Genomic DNA, 13,854 nt, shown 5'->3' with positions numbered 1-13,854 from the left:
GGCCTGATCCTAGTAAATGTTCAGCATCCTCAACTCACTTGGATTTCAGTGCAAGCTGCAGTTAAGTGCCTCTGAGAATCAGGCCCACATGGGCAGTTGGCTCTTGGCTGAAGCTACCAATGACTTAAGCCCAGACCTTTATTGTTACAGTATGTTGGTTTTATTCAGTGCTGTGATCTTCCTCCCTCATGGCTGGCAGAAGCCTTCCCAGGTTGCATTGTGTTAATACCACTCCTCAGACTATTGTGGGCATGTTTGTCCTATCACGGTATAAAGTTGCTGTTTGTTTCTTACCTCTCTCAGTTCAACCTGTAACTACAGCAGTGCCGTGCATTTGTTTTTTAAAGTCATGAAAAATCAATGTAGTCACATTACACTCGTTGCGTCCCTTGGCAGATTTCTTCATGATGCTTTGATTCACATGTCACTTACTAATATAATCCTTCACTGGCACTAGACACTCACAACAAGGCTATGTCCATTTACAGAGAAGAAAAATCAGTTGCCTGTCATCTTCATGGGTATTAGCTCTTTGCTCAGCATCCACTGCGTGTGTCAGGGCAGTAAGCATTGAGTTAGGTTGCTGGCTCTCTGTTGTTGCAGTGTCTGTCTATGCTGATTATGGAGCAATTTAGTTTGTAGCCTAAACTCATGGGATGGAATTGAATTGGTTGCCACAATGGATGGAAAAGGCCAGATAAAAAGACCTCACCTCTGCCCATGAAAGGAGAGAACTGTTGATAAATTAGTCCAAAAGACATACTGGATATAAAAATGCTGCTACTTGAGAGATGGATTAAATCCCAAACTGAGATGTAGTTATCAGTAAATGAAGAATTTGAGTAGTTATCCAGATTGCAAAGGGGATAATCCCTAGATGCCCTACTGGAGAAAATGCTGCAAACCAAGACTCTTCCGTAATTGCATTGGGCTAGAGGTTACAGCCTGCCCAGATCTCCATGCAAAACAAACTGAGCAGCGGAATGAAGAGCTGGGAGGGAGACTGGAGGTGTCTGTGCACTGTTACTTCCCAGAAGGATTTATTTAGTATGAGCTGCTGCTGGGATGTTTAGATTGCTCTTGGTTAGATGGAAAATGTTCTCTTGATTTGATAATGCAGAAGAGGATGTGAAGGTGCCTTGCATCATGTGTGGTGGGAATCTATTGTACAACTTTGTTTGAGTCTATTGTACAACATGGTTGAGGTTATTATGGTTACTAGGGAAACGGTGCTTGACCCAAAAATCCTGTTCTGGACAGTCTGAACTGGATGGAGAGCATCCAATACATGCGATCTGCCACAGTAGGAATGGCAGCGTTCAGTCATGGCTAGGGCACAGAAATAGAAATCAGGACTCCTTGGGCCTATTCCATAGCTCAGTCACTGACTTTCTGTTTGACTTGGGCAAGTTACTTGACTCCTCCATGCCTTAGCTTTCCCTCTGCAGAATGGAGGTCATTTCCTCACAGGATGGGATGTGAGGCTTAATGTTCGTAAAATGCTTGAGACCTTTGTACAAAAGACCATGTATAAATACACAGTATAGTTGGCCGTTCGTGGCAGGCTAGCACATTGAAACCTAGAGAAGTATGCTTGCATTTTGACCATTCAAAGACTTAATTGAAACCGTTAGAGTTTCATTTTTAGAGTGCCTGCTATGCAGATCTCATTAGAGAGGAATGTCCCTTTGATCTCCTTAGGCTCATGGACCAGTGAGTATGCAACTTGCCTTTGGGTGGAATTATTGGGGAGCTAGCTCTTTGCAAGGCGGCATATGTGTTTTTCGTGATCTTAGATTTCTCGCCATATCCTAGTGCATTCCTGTTTCTCTGCTGTGGTATTTGTTAGATGGAGAATATGCTGAGACATGTTAGCTGGTATGTAATTATTTTCCATCTGTCCTGCAGCATTATGTGGGACGGAAACTGGCTTATCTGTATCCTCAAATGTTAGAGAGATTCATTCCCTGTATTTAAAGGGCTTCCTAGTTTTAGGAGTTGTTCCAGTTTCTCGGCTTGATTAGTTAACTTATTGGGGACGGGGGTATGTGTGAAAGAGAGCGAGACCATCTCTAATTTAATTTAATATGACCCCAAAGGGAACAAACTTGCAATGATCAATACAGCCTTTCTTCCTAATGGATGACACTACCATAGTAACATTCAGCGCTGCCTTTCTGGTGTCTGGAATCGCTTCATTCAATCTACATGGTTTCCTTTTAAAAAAAGAAAAAAGCAGCTATGATATAAACTGTTGCTGGGGTAACAAGGGTACAGGGGAGGGAGATTTATTCCCCCCCTTCCATACAGAAGAAGGGAAGTTGGCGGGAGGGGGGGAAGAGTGTGCTGCAGAGAATCATGGGAGGTTTCATTCTCGACTCCTAATTCCTTTCTGCCACTGCTGCCAGATGTTGCAGTTTCTCAGGGTTGTGTGGATCTGCTTGGTAACTTTCAAAGCATCCGGCGAGAATCCTAGCGAACTGAACTGCTCCAACCATGACCTGTGCAGGGACTTGGCGTGCAGGCTCCGTTCTCCGTAACAAAAAGAAACTAGCGATTTTGCTTTAAGCTCCGAGAGGTGCAGAATGGAAAGGCCTGTGTGCACATTTTTCAACAGCTAAGTTAAAATCTCTCTCTTCTCGGACGGATACAAAAGCTCTGGGATTCTTTTCGTTTGCCTTTTTTCCACCCTAACCATGGGATGTCTGTACTCGGTACCGCAAGAGGACCTGACTCTGGGGAGGTGAGTCAATCTTCCCGATCAAGCAATCTGTAGATCTTACTCCCAGGACCGCGTCTCTCTTAAGAGCTGCAGTAATTGTATATTGATCTCCCTGCTGAACTCTGAGGGCAAGGAGAGAAGGGGAAAGGAGGTTCTGCCTAAACTGTTACTAAGACTGAGAAGTACAAGAGACTGCTCTCTGTCCAGCGGGATGGAGGGTGTATAGGGCAGTTTGTTTTTTTTCTGACTTAGAGCGACATCTGGACCTAGGGTCTTGTGCTGAAAAATACGTTCAAGTTAGTGCCATTGGGGGTCCTAAGAAGGAATATTTTGGGGGCCCCCCCACACAATACATACTAATAATAGGGGGACTTCTTGAGATGCTCCAGGCCCTAAGCAATTGCTTAATCTGCTTATGCCTAGTGCCAACTCTGCAAGTTGGTAACTAAACAAGACTGCTCTGCTGGGAGGCTGCTGCCTTGGGAGCTTGGCTGCTGCCTTGGGAGCTTGGGATGTGGATGATTATGATCTGGAGACTTCCAGACCCTCATCAGGCTGTGTTGGCATTTCTCTCTTTTGAACTGTTGGCTTTAAACTCATACAAGGGACAGAGTCTGAAGGAGGTTCTCTGCATTTTTGGATGTTGGTAGGAAGAGTCAGAGAAGCATAGTCTGTATAGTTCTATATTTTAAAGATGTAGGTTAAATTAACACCCCCTCCCTCTGCCTTGTTCCTTGCTTATGGTACAAACTATACCATAGACTATTAGAAATAAAAGAGCATTGTACATATTGACGGTACTTTTCACCCCTTAGGTTTACTGTTTTGGTTCTCTCTCCTTTTCGGGCAATGAAAATAGATTTCTGGATGGCTTTTATCATCCATTTCTGTTCATTTTCACATGCAGGTTCTCATGGTCTATCAGGGTGCTGCAGTGGGTTGTAAAAACCAAAACCTGTTGTCTTTAATTTGTTTGGTGTTTATGGAGCGCCCATCACCACAATAGCTAAACCTAGATGAGTGTGTATCTAAATAAGATACACAATCTACATATTGTGTAAGGAAACATATTTTCTTTTGGTTTTAAGTTGTGTAACTGCTTCTAACAACCTAATCCCCCGATGGCTTTCCCTTAAAATTGGTCTAGTACAGCTGCTGTGTAAGTTACAATGTCTACGTGGATCTATCATTGTCTGGTGCTTGTTTCTTCTAATAGGTCAGACCTCCTTGCACAGTTCTCTCTCCTCTGACACCTAACCTGTAGCTGTAAGGGACTTATTTCTTGCAAAGAGAACAGTGTCCAGTCAGAGCCTAGTGAGGGGAGCTGTAGCAGTTCATTATTTTGGGGTGGGGAGAGAAGGCCTGGAGAGAGATTTATTTAAAGCCCTCTTTGTGCTGGGGATGTGCTCAGACACATTCTCTGGAATCCCTCCTTCAGGGCCGCACGGGTTAGGAAACTGTTAGCGAACTCTCCACATTCTCACACGGTCAGAAGCCAAAGCCTCTTGTTTTTGCCCAGAGGCTCCTCTCTTCCCACGGGAGACCCAGCCTCGCATTCTTCCACTGTGAAAGGGAAATGGGAACGCGTCCCATGCTCCTCGCTTCCTGCGTGCTGCTAAAGCCTCATGCGGTGAATGAGAGTGAGCAAACGGCTGGCACTCATCCTTCTGTCTGGGAAAAGACTATAGTGAGAAAGCCACCACCTCTCCTAGGGTTCCCAGGACTGGATCACGTTCTCATATAGTTTATTTCTGTTCACTTCCAGAGTCATCTGGGTCCTTACACCAGTGTCACCCTTGTGAGATGAGTGCAGTTGCACTGGTGTGACTGAGACCTTGTTTATACTGCCTTTCTAGCCACTAATGACCCTAGTGTAGACACAATTTGGACTGGGGGAGTTTGTTCCTGTTTCAAAGTGGAGCAAGCTGCACTGATACAAATTGCACTATGCTAGTATAAATTGTGTCTATATCGGGGCCTGCATCAGTGGCTGAAATCCCTGTGTAGACAAGGCCTGAGAGGAGACTTTAGCCCTCTAATGGCAGCAACCTGCTGGCAAGGGACTTTTGGTAGCTCTAATCAGTCTCCCCAGAGGCACAGCTCTGTTCCAAGGAGGTCTCCAGGTGTTTGGTTCTTAGGGTGCATCTACACTATGACAAAAGACTCGCAACTGGCTCGGGTCAGCTGACTTGGGCTGCCTGACTATAAAATTGCAATGTAGCCATTTGGCCCTGCGAGCTGAAATCATCTGACCCAGGCTCTGACATTTGGTGCTGTGGAGTTTTTTTTATCATAGTGTACACATACCCATGGAGGCTTGTGGCGTTAGTTCGTTCTATGAGCAGAGCAGCCATGTTCCTTCACATCCAGTCCCCAGCTCAAGCAGCAACCACAGGACACAGGCTTGTCCTAGAAGCTTTGTAATGAGGGGCAGCTGCGCCTGTGGGCCGATGTGCCTGCTTTCTGAGTCTGATGTGTTTAAAATGTACTCTGCTCTAATGCTAACGGATGAAAGAGCATCCCTTTTCTGCCCCTGGAGAGAAGCAAGACGTTCATCCTTCCCTTCTCTTGCCCTGCATTCTCCTCAGCCCTGCCCCATGGATAGCGCCAGCAAGGGATATCGGTGCGGGGCAGTCATGAGAACCCTGTAGGATAATGAATCTCAGAACAGATCATCTTAGCCAAGAGGCGGGAAAGGACGTTTGAAGGGACTTGAGTGGAAATCCATCGAATTGGAGGCCTATGTTGAGCCGCAAGGTTCAGAGTTTGCGTCACATTGAGGTTTGCCCGAGACGGGGAGGGAGTTCCAGGGAGCTGTGCAAACTGAAACATCTGTTCAGCTTGTTGGCTGGATTTTGAGATGAAGAAGCCCTGTGACTGACCGACTGGGGTCCTCCAGGTGTCCTGAACGTAGGGACTGCCAAACCAAAAGAGAATAATTGCACATCTAGTCTGGTAGCATGTCTCCAGCAGTGGTCATCGCCTGCCTCTCATCAGTGCAGCGCTGGTGGGAGAAGGAGAGCTTATTCCCAATCCCAGACTGGGGATCAGCTTTTACTCAGGCCAGGTCTATACTATGCGCGCTTTGCTGGTACAGTTATCCCAGGCCCCCATCCTTGCTGAGTGAAGCAAGCTATGCTAGCAAAAGCACAGTGTGATCGATAGAACTGTGTCTGCTTTGCAGGGTTTGGCCAGCACAGCTGTCTCTGTCAGAGATGTGTCCCCATCACACCTCTGACTGATCTGGCTAGGCCATCCAAAGTTGGTAGTGTGGATCTGGACTTAAAAACATGAGGAGTAGCAACCCTTTGTAGTCTGTATCCTAGCTAGCTTAAGTGCAGATGCTGCTTTTATTCATATAGATGATTAATTGTTGTTGTTTTTTACTTATTTCTCCACTAGAGCTATTTCTTCCTGCTACAGTGAGTTCAGTGGTTAATGTTGCATAAAAGCATTTCGATTGTTTCCTTTGTATAACTTCATTGAGTGCCTTCTGGGACTGGTTAAACAAAAGCATTCGATTGAGCATCTCTGTGCAACTTGCTGTGTTTACAGATGTCTATCGGAGCTCTGCCTTCTAGATTAAATAGTCCTTGAGCTAGATTTACAAAGGGATTTAGGTGCTTGAAGTCGCAGCTGAGCGCCTAGAGGGATTTTAGAAAGTGCCAAAGTGAGTTAGGCACCTGACTCCCATGGGCGCCCCAACCCCAGTGACTGATTATTTCTGCTGTCCTTCTCTGTCTGCTCTTGTGGCCAAAGTGGAAGCACCATTGCTCAAGGCGAGGGTGTATCCATGGATTCATAAAGCAGTGATGTAATCTCAGTAGCTAGGGCAATTAAACCAAGAAAATAATCGAGACGGGGATCAGTGTCTGGGAGCGAGGGAGCGTCACTGTTCACTGTGTGTTCTTGGTTTCCAGTGACGGTAGCTTGTGAAGATCAAGGAGGGAACAGAAGTAGTCAGGCCCTACCACCATGAAGAGGTTTATGCTTCCAACATAAGTGTTTCAGTCTCAATCCATAGCCCAGTGTCCCCCAGTCTGGGGGAGGCACAGGGGAACAGAAGGCTCATGTATCGCCTGCAGCTAATTCAATAGATCGTGTAATCCTGAGTCTTGTCTGCATTTCAGTTGCTGCATTTCAGGGTGGGGAGCTTAGGACAGAGGGGGATGTGTGTGTGTGTGTAAGTTAACTGCCCATCTCCTTTTGGGGCTGACTTTCCCCTCCCCTTCCTTCCCCACCCATTGGTCTCCCTGGTACCTGTCACTTTGCAGATCATCCAACTGCTAGTGCTCTTGGAGTGGGCTGATCTCATCTCTCAGGGTGGTGAGGGAAAGTCCTCTCTGCTCCATCACTCCTGTCCTGCTCCAGGTTCCATGTAGGTAGGATCTCAGGGTTGTTAATGCCCTTGTGAATGGCAGCGGGACATGTTCACCAGGCTGCTCCCCTCTGTAGCCTTATCCTGCCTCTGTGAAGCGGGTCTCTTCCCTAGCCATGTGTAACAAGCTCCCGCTCCATGCTCTCAGACTGCCCCATTTTGCCTCTCTTTGAATTACACATCCACTGAAAGGGAGGCCTTTGCTGTCTTTCAGAACATCCTCGGTGAGGGAGACCAGCTTCATTGAGAAGATGAAGAAAACAGTAAGTTTTTTCTTTCTCCTTTCTGAGGCTGTGGAAGGAGCAGGTTCTTCCTGTTCAGCCAGTGTGGAGGGGATGGAGACCTCTTCCTTCCCTATGGTGAGAGAATTGTCTTTCCAATTCCTGCCACTGTTCATGGCACTCTGGGGGGGCTGGGCAGCTTCTTGTGAGAGTTACTAGACCCCTCCAGCGCTAAAGAAGCAGGAGCTGCTTAGCAGCTGAGTTGTCTAGCTAGCATCAGCAGGGAGCTGCTGAGAGATGGATTCGGTCCTGCTACTAATGAGCATCTTTGTGCAGTACCTGAGTTCTGGAAGGCCAGTCAAATTAAATAAAAGGGAGGGTGGGAAATCAGGGCTGTTTCTCTGCAGATATCCTTTTGTACTAGACAGATGAAATCTGCCTCTTTGAAGAGAGAGGTAATTCAGGTGAGGACTTAGCAACAAAGGTAAGTGTAATGTGAGGTTGGGACCAGGAGGAAAATGGTGGAATTCCTTAAACTCCCTGACTGATCATTATTTGTGGTAGCACCTGCTAAGTGGTTTCCAAACGCGTCAGAATTACCAATTTCTGCTCGAAGGAGTTCCTACGCGAAGGAGCTGTTCTCCAATCACACACTGTTCATTGTTCCCCAACCCCTCACAGAATAATAACATGTCACATTTTAGCAGGTTTCCACAGTGGATCTCAAAGCACTGTGTGAGCAGTAGTTTAGCCTCCCAGTCCCAGTGAGTAGGTATCGCACAGAAGCCCAGAGATGTGATTTGCCCAAGTTTGTGTCAGAGCCAGGAATAGAATCCAGGACTCCTGACTCCCGGTCCTTTCCTTTAACCATGACAACACCCTCCTTGCTCCTGAACTCCAGTTACTGGCCAAATTAGCAACTTGTGTGTAACTGGGTCTCTATCTTTCCAGGGGCGAAACATCGTGGTGTTTTATGGTTCCCAGACTGGTACAGCAGAGGAGTTTTCCAATCGCCTTTCCAAAGATGCCCATCGGTACGGCATGCGAGGTATGTCAGCGGACCCCGAGGAGTATGATTTGGTAAGTTAAATTTTGCTGCACACAGCATCTTTACTCCATTATCGAATTCCGTGCGTGCGAAGGGTATGTAAGTGGTGCCTGCGACCCGCAAGCATGCTGAAGGGATGTGTTATTAATTAACAAAGAAGGGGATGAGCTGTTAGCATCGGCTGCTTGCAGCAATTATTAAGTAACTGTGGACCCAGTAAGATATGGCACAGGGATGAGGAATGTGTCATTGAACCATTTAGTGCTAGCAAAATCAAGGGCCTTAGCCCCTGGAAAGTGATGTGCTGCTTCCTGTCGGAACGAGGAGGGGTCACCACCTGCTTTACAGTGTTATTCCAAAAAGGGGAGCAATCGTGAACTGAACCAACCATTTTTAGGGTCCCCCAAAGAGCCAGACTTTACCATCTGCTGGGAGGAGAGATTGGGCCAATGGATTTCTCCCTTTCTGGCAGTGGGATTGGGGCAGGGCTGTGAGCCGCAGATCTTGGGTGTGCTCTGGGGCTTCAAGCAGGTTCTTGGCTTGATTGTGCCGAAAGCAGGAGCTGAACAGGGCTGATCATGCCAGGCAGTGAAAGGGTGGGAACAAGCAGGAAGCTATTGTGGGCTGTTTGGAAAGAATGAGCTAGCCGCTTCTGCAGAGCTCGCCCGCTCTGGTTCGTGTTCCTCCATTAGCTAACCTCTGCCCGCTGAACTGAGACCTCTGTGACCTCGGCATGCCAGTCAGATATGCTACTGAAGAGTATAGACAATAATAGCTGCTTACAAAGTGAAGTGAGCCAGAAGCTCCTCTTCTGAGGCCTGGCTGGGCAGGAGGCCACCTTGCTCTGGGATCTGAGTCGGAGAGGAACTTCACTCCGAAGAGAAATTGGACCTCATGCTCTTAGAACCAGTGAGTGAGAGAAATCTCTCAGTTGGGACCAGAACCAGTGCTCCGAAGTCCTTGCAGATGTTCTACCACCTCTGTATCACAGACAACACCTCGATTCTGGTGATCTGATAGGTCACCTTTACCCTGGGAATCTGTCGCCAGGCCACCTGAAGGGTTCTGAGGTGCTATCTCTTCGATTAAACATTTGGCCTCACCACTTGTAGCCTGTTCAGAATATTCCATGGTGCTTTCCTGAAGAGTAAGAGCATTAACCGCACTGTCCTGGCCGCAATCCTATTGGTTAACAATGCAAAGTAACACCAAACAATTGCCACATTGCACACCAGAGGCAGTTGCATTTTAGTGGTGGTGATGTTAACCCCCCCCCCCACCCCGCCCAGCCATAATAACGTTCACAATAATTGCTTTGGAATCCTTGAAGTTGAGAAGTGTTACATAATATAAGGAACTTAATCTCTCTGGCCTTGTTTCTAGTCTGATCTGAGCCGCCTCTCTGAGATTGACAATTCCTTGGCCGTGTTCTGCATGGCTACGTACGGAGAGGGTGATCCCACGGACAATGCCCAGGATTTCTATGACTGGCTGCAGGAGACTGAAACTGACCTGACTGGTCTCAAATTTGCAGTAAGTAAACCAGCTCTGCGTTACTGCTTATGCCTGATTTAGGTATGAAAGACCCCAATGCACATGCCCAAATCAGACATGAATTTACACGTGAGCATGCAGTCTCAGTTTGCATGCCTTGCATCCATGACTTGCATGTCTATATCAGGTGCGCACCATTGTGTGCTGCACGTTTGTAAACATGGTTCTGTGTGCTTTAAAAATGACTCATGTCTCCCTCCTTCCCCTCTGCATCAGGAAGGATCATTGGGTACATATTGCTGCAGACGGCGTCTACTATGCACATGAATGCATAGGCTGTAACTCAGTTACAGGCTACTGTTACTGTTTAGCAGGCTAATTGGACAGCCTTAGGCCAGATATTCTCCTGCAAATTAGGTCATTCCAAGAAATGTATCATTTCTTTCCTGTACTTAAATTTAATAATCGCTGAGATGGAACTGCCTTACCTACCTCCCCTGCAGATTTCCTGGGCTGGGTGGTACCCAGAATTGCAAAGAATGAGATAATCCATTGCTTGGTCTCCAAATGAGGTAGTTTCACCCCAGTGGGGATATAACATACGGTACAAAGATGTCCATCGCTGACAATGGAATGGAAGGGATGGTAGATTAGAGAGCTGGATATTGATGAGAGATGTAGAGCCAAGTTCTCTGTTTGGCCCCAGAAGAGGTGCCACTACCCTCACTCTGCCCCACTCACGTGCCTGAACCAGTGTGACCTAGTGGATAGAACTCCAGACTGGGACTCAGGAGACCTGGGTTCCATCCCTGGCTCGACTGGCCTGTGGGATGACCTTGGGCGAGTCACTTCCCTGCAACATACCTCAGTCTCCCCGTCTGTAAAATGACACCTTTGCAAAGCACTTTTGAAATCTACTAATGAAAAGTGCTATGAAAGAGCAAGGTGGTGGTATTCAGATTATTTATAATGGGGGAGAGGACAGTTCAGACTCATGGCTCATTCAGTGCTGGGCCTCTTTCTTGAGGCTTCTAAAAAGGAGCCAGTTGTGGGGGTGCTTTTTAGTACGGTTCTGTCCCTCAGGAACTGAAACCTCCAGCTCACTTCAGAGAACACCAAATAACCAGCAGATGGGGACAGCTTTTGGTCACTGTGGATCTGGGCTGAATTTGAACCAGTGGCCTACAATAGTGGTGAAAGGTTATAGCCACAGAAAACCTACCTCGTTTGCCAGCCAGAGCCCTCCAAATGGGCTTCCCGACTCCTTTTGATAGAGACTTTATATGTTTATAGCCATCCTCTTTGGCGTGAGGTTTTTGAATTAATGCATTGACTTGGTCTGATTGATTGACTGTCGTTCCCTTCCAGGTGTTTGGGCTAGGCAACAAGACTTACGAGCACTTCAACGCGATGGGGAAATACGTGGACAAGAGGCTGGAGCAGCTTGGAGCCCAGCGGATATTTGAGCTCGGCATGGGAGATGATGATGGGAAGTGAGTAGAGTTGGATGTTTGGTTTGAGCATTGGCTGGCTCGGAGCAAGCACAGCAGAACAGACCATATTGTGTGTGTGTCTATATAAAACGTATGGGGGCTAACTTTCTGCTAACTAGCATATGTACCTGGCAGAGACTGGTTGGGGGCTAGGATGTGTGCTGAATTGGGAAGTGGGCTTTACGTCCTCACTGGGGCAGAAACCTATGGGATTGCTGTACGGTTCGGAGTCGTGTAGTTTGCCAGATCCCTTGTGCATCAGGAGTTGTTTTCATAGAGGCAGCAGGATGTAGCTAAAATTCTTTAGCTTTCAAGTGTATAAACTAGCTGGACCCTCTGTCTTTCTCAACCCCCACGTCTATATCTGCCTGACACACTGTTGTTACTGTAGCTTTTGATTTGCTTTTACATGCACGGGTGCAATCACTCCTGCGATTATTCCACCAAATGGAAACTTGCATTAGCCCGGAGCTTGCCTCAAGTGTTCTCAGTCTGAAGTTAAAACTGTTCAATAAAATAAAGGCCTCCCAAAACCTTGATTGATCTTTCTCGGTAATGCTGCCTGCAGACTCCCCACCTAGGGCTCTGATTTTATTAGTGAGGGCCAGATATAGAGAGGAAACCTCTGGAGAAAAAACCCAGAAGTGGAGAAAGCATTGCTGCACATTCTTCTGTGTGAACTGGAGTTCACCAGTGAACATGCGGTCACCAGTATCGCACCGGCACCCTCTTGTATGGCTGCTGCCTGAATCACTGATGATATTGCAGAAATGGAGACATGGCCTGGGTCTGAATGTGAATTTGTCATCCTAGCTCCCTGGGGTCCAGCTAAAATTAGTTATTTGGTGTGTGAACTAGAGGAGGGCAGGTACGGAGGGGTGCATGCGGTGTGGGAGGAGATATTGCATTGGGGCCTCACTGCAGTTTGCTTCCGGAGCACCCCTCTGGCTGTCCAGGACATGGCATTGACACTGCTACTTCTCTCCTGCCCTGAACAGCCTGGAAGAAGATTTCATCACTTGGCGTGAGCAGTTCTGGCCGGCAGTGTGCGAGCACTTTGGCGTGGAAGCTACCGGAGAGGAGTCCAGGTAAGTGTGGGAGCAGAGGAGATACCGGCATGGATTTTTTTGCAGAAATCCCAAGTGGAAAGTGGCATTTTGGCATCCAATCCCCATCCAGGCCTGAGCTGGTGTCTGCTTTTCAAAGAGCAAAGAATCACCCTATTGAGACTTAAAAGTAGCGAGAAACCTTAAGTAGATTCACCCTTGTAAATGAGAGAGGGTCCAGTCCAAACATCCCTACGTCCTGGGGTAAGTGACTTCAGATCAGAACTTTTTTGGCTCCATTTGTTGAGTTCGCGGCTCCATGGCACAAAACTCTTTATAAATAGTTGTCAAGTTGTCAACCTGGTGATGAGTCCAGTGATGCTGCTGCTGTTTCTCTGGTCTCCCTCTTGTGTCTCACTAGGCCATCTCCCAGGCACTGCCCAACCCCATTTATCATGGTCTGATAAAATACTTAAATCATCTGCCAAAGCAAGCCTGGGCACCAACATGTCACGCTGAATACTGATTGAATGCAATCTAGAGCTATCTCTCTCCCTGTAGTTCATAAACTGTAGTTCATAAATGGGGAACGTTTGTCTGACAGCCTAAAGCTGATGAATTTTGTGTCGATTAACAGCTCGGGAGCAAAGTCCCGCAAAGAACGTTTTCCAATCAATCGTAAAGGGTTCAGCAAATTTCAGCGCTTAGTGAACATTGTTTTTTCCTTTTGAAGCTTCCCCAGGTAGCTCTGGCCCTGATCTTTTCTGAGAAAGCTGAGGGTTGTGCCACATTACTAAGTGTATTTGTGATGAGGCCTGTGGTCTCTAGGCCATTAGACTGAGACCTCCAAACTTGTGGTATGTGTGACCTAAGCAGCTTTGACCAGCATTTTTGAAGCTTAAAATGCTAAAATAACTCATCATGCCGCTACTTCCCACCACTTCCAAAAGTGCTTTCTCTGCATAGGGACTTTGACTGGGAAAAGAGGGTTGTTGATTACACCCAGCAAATCAGATGCTACACATTGTCCAAGCTGCGTTTGGTGGTTCACAGCTGCCTTCTTTCTCTCTTTTTTCCAGCATCCGTCAATATGAGCTGGTGGTCCACACAGACATCAATATGAACAAGGTCTACATTGGCGAGATGGGCCGGCTAAAGAGCTATGAAAGCCAGAAACCGTAAGTATCAGATTATCCCAGGTAACTTTGGCTGAGAGTGGTCAGTGCAGAAAAGTCAAGGAGCATGTCCTTCAAAGCCTAATATTAAAGGCTCTGCTGGAAGTTGTCATTTCCCTAACATGGCCTCCTAAAATCCCCGCCAGTGCTTAGACCATAAACTCTCTGGGGCAGTCTCTTGTATTATGTGTGTACAGTACGTAACACAGTGGGACTCTGATTGGGGCCTGTAGGTGCCACCTGAATAATGAGGACTAATACAATGGTGATGAAAAGT

The 13,854-nt window shown here is 47.0% G+C and overlaps 1 protein-coding gene across 9 annotated transcripts in view; it reads left to right on the top strand.

The window, feature by feature from the left end:
- LOC119844870 (NADPH--cytochrome P450 reductase) overlaps positions 1-13,854 on the top strand; it is a 63,250-nt gene that overhangs the window by 33,821 nt on the left and 15,575 nt on the right. For 8 of the 9 annotated variants that reach the window (XM_043499445.1, XM_038376304.2, XM_043499441.1 and 5 more), the window contains 6 exons: positions 7,315-7,363; positions 8,273-8,401; positions 9,753-9,902; positions 11,232-11,356; positions 12,355-12,444; positions 13,482-13,580. In XM_043499445.1, the coding sequence (XP_043355380.1) occupies positions 7,315-7,363; positions 8,273-8,401; positions 9,753-9,902; positions 11,232-11,356; positions 12,355-12,444; positions 13,482-13,580 (642 nt within the window). Of the gene's footprint in view, positions 1-2,311; positions 2,744-7,314; positions 7,364-8,272; positions 8,402-9,752; positions 9,903-11,231; positions 11,357-12,354; positions 12,445-13,481; positions 13,581-13,854 lie in introns of those variants that run through there. The other variant, XM_038376309.2, reaches the window with a different exon arrangement.

This window comes from Dermochelys coriacea, chromosome 17, assembly GCF_009764565.3.
Source record: "Dermochelys coriacea isolate rDerCor1 chromosome 17, rDerCor1.pri.v4, whole genome shotgun sequence".
NCBI classification, from domain to species: domain Eukaryota; kingdom Metazoa; phylum Chordata; order Testudines; family Dermochelyidae; genus Dermochelys; species Dermochelys coriacea.
This window is presented reverse-complemented; position numbering and strand designations above follow the sequence as displayed.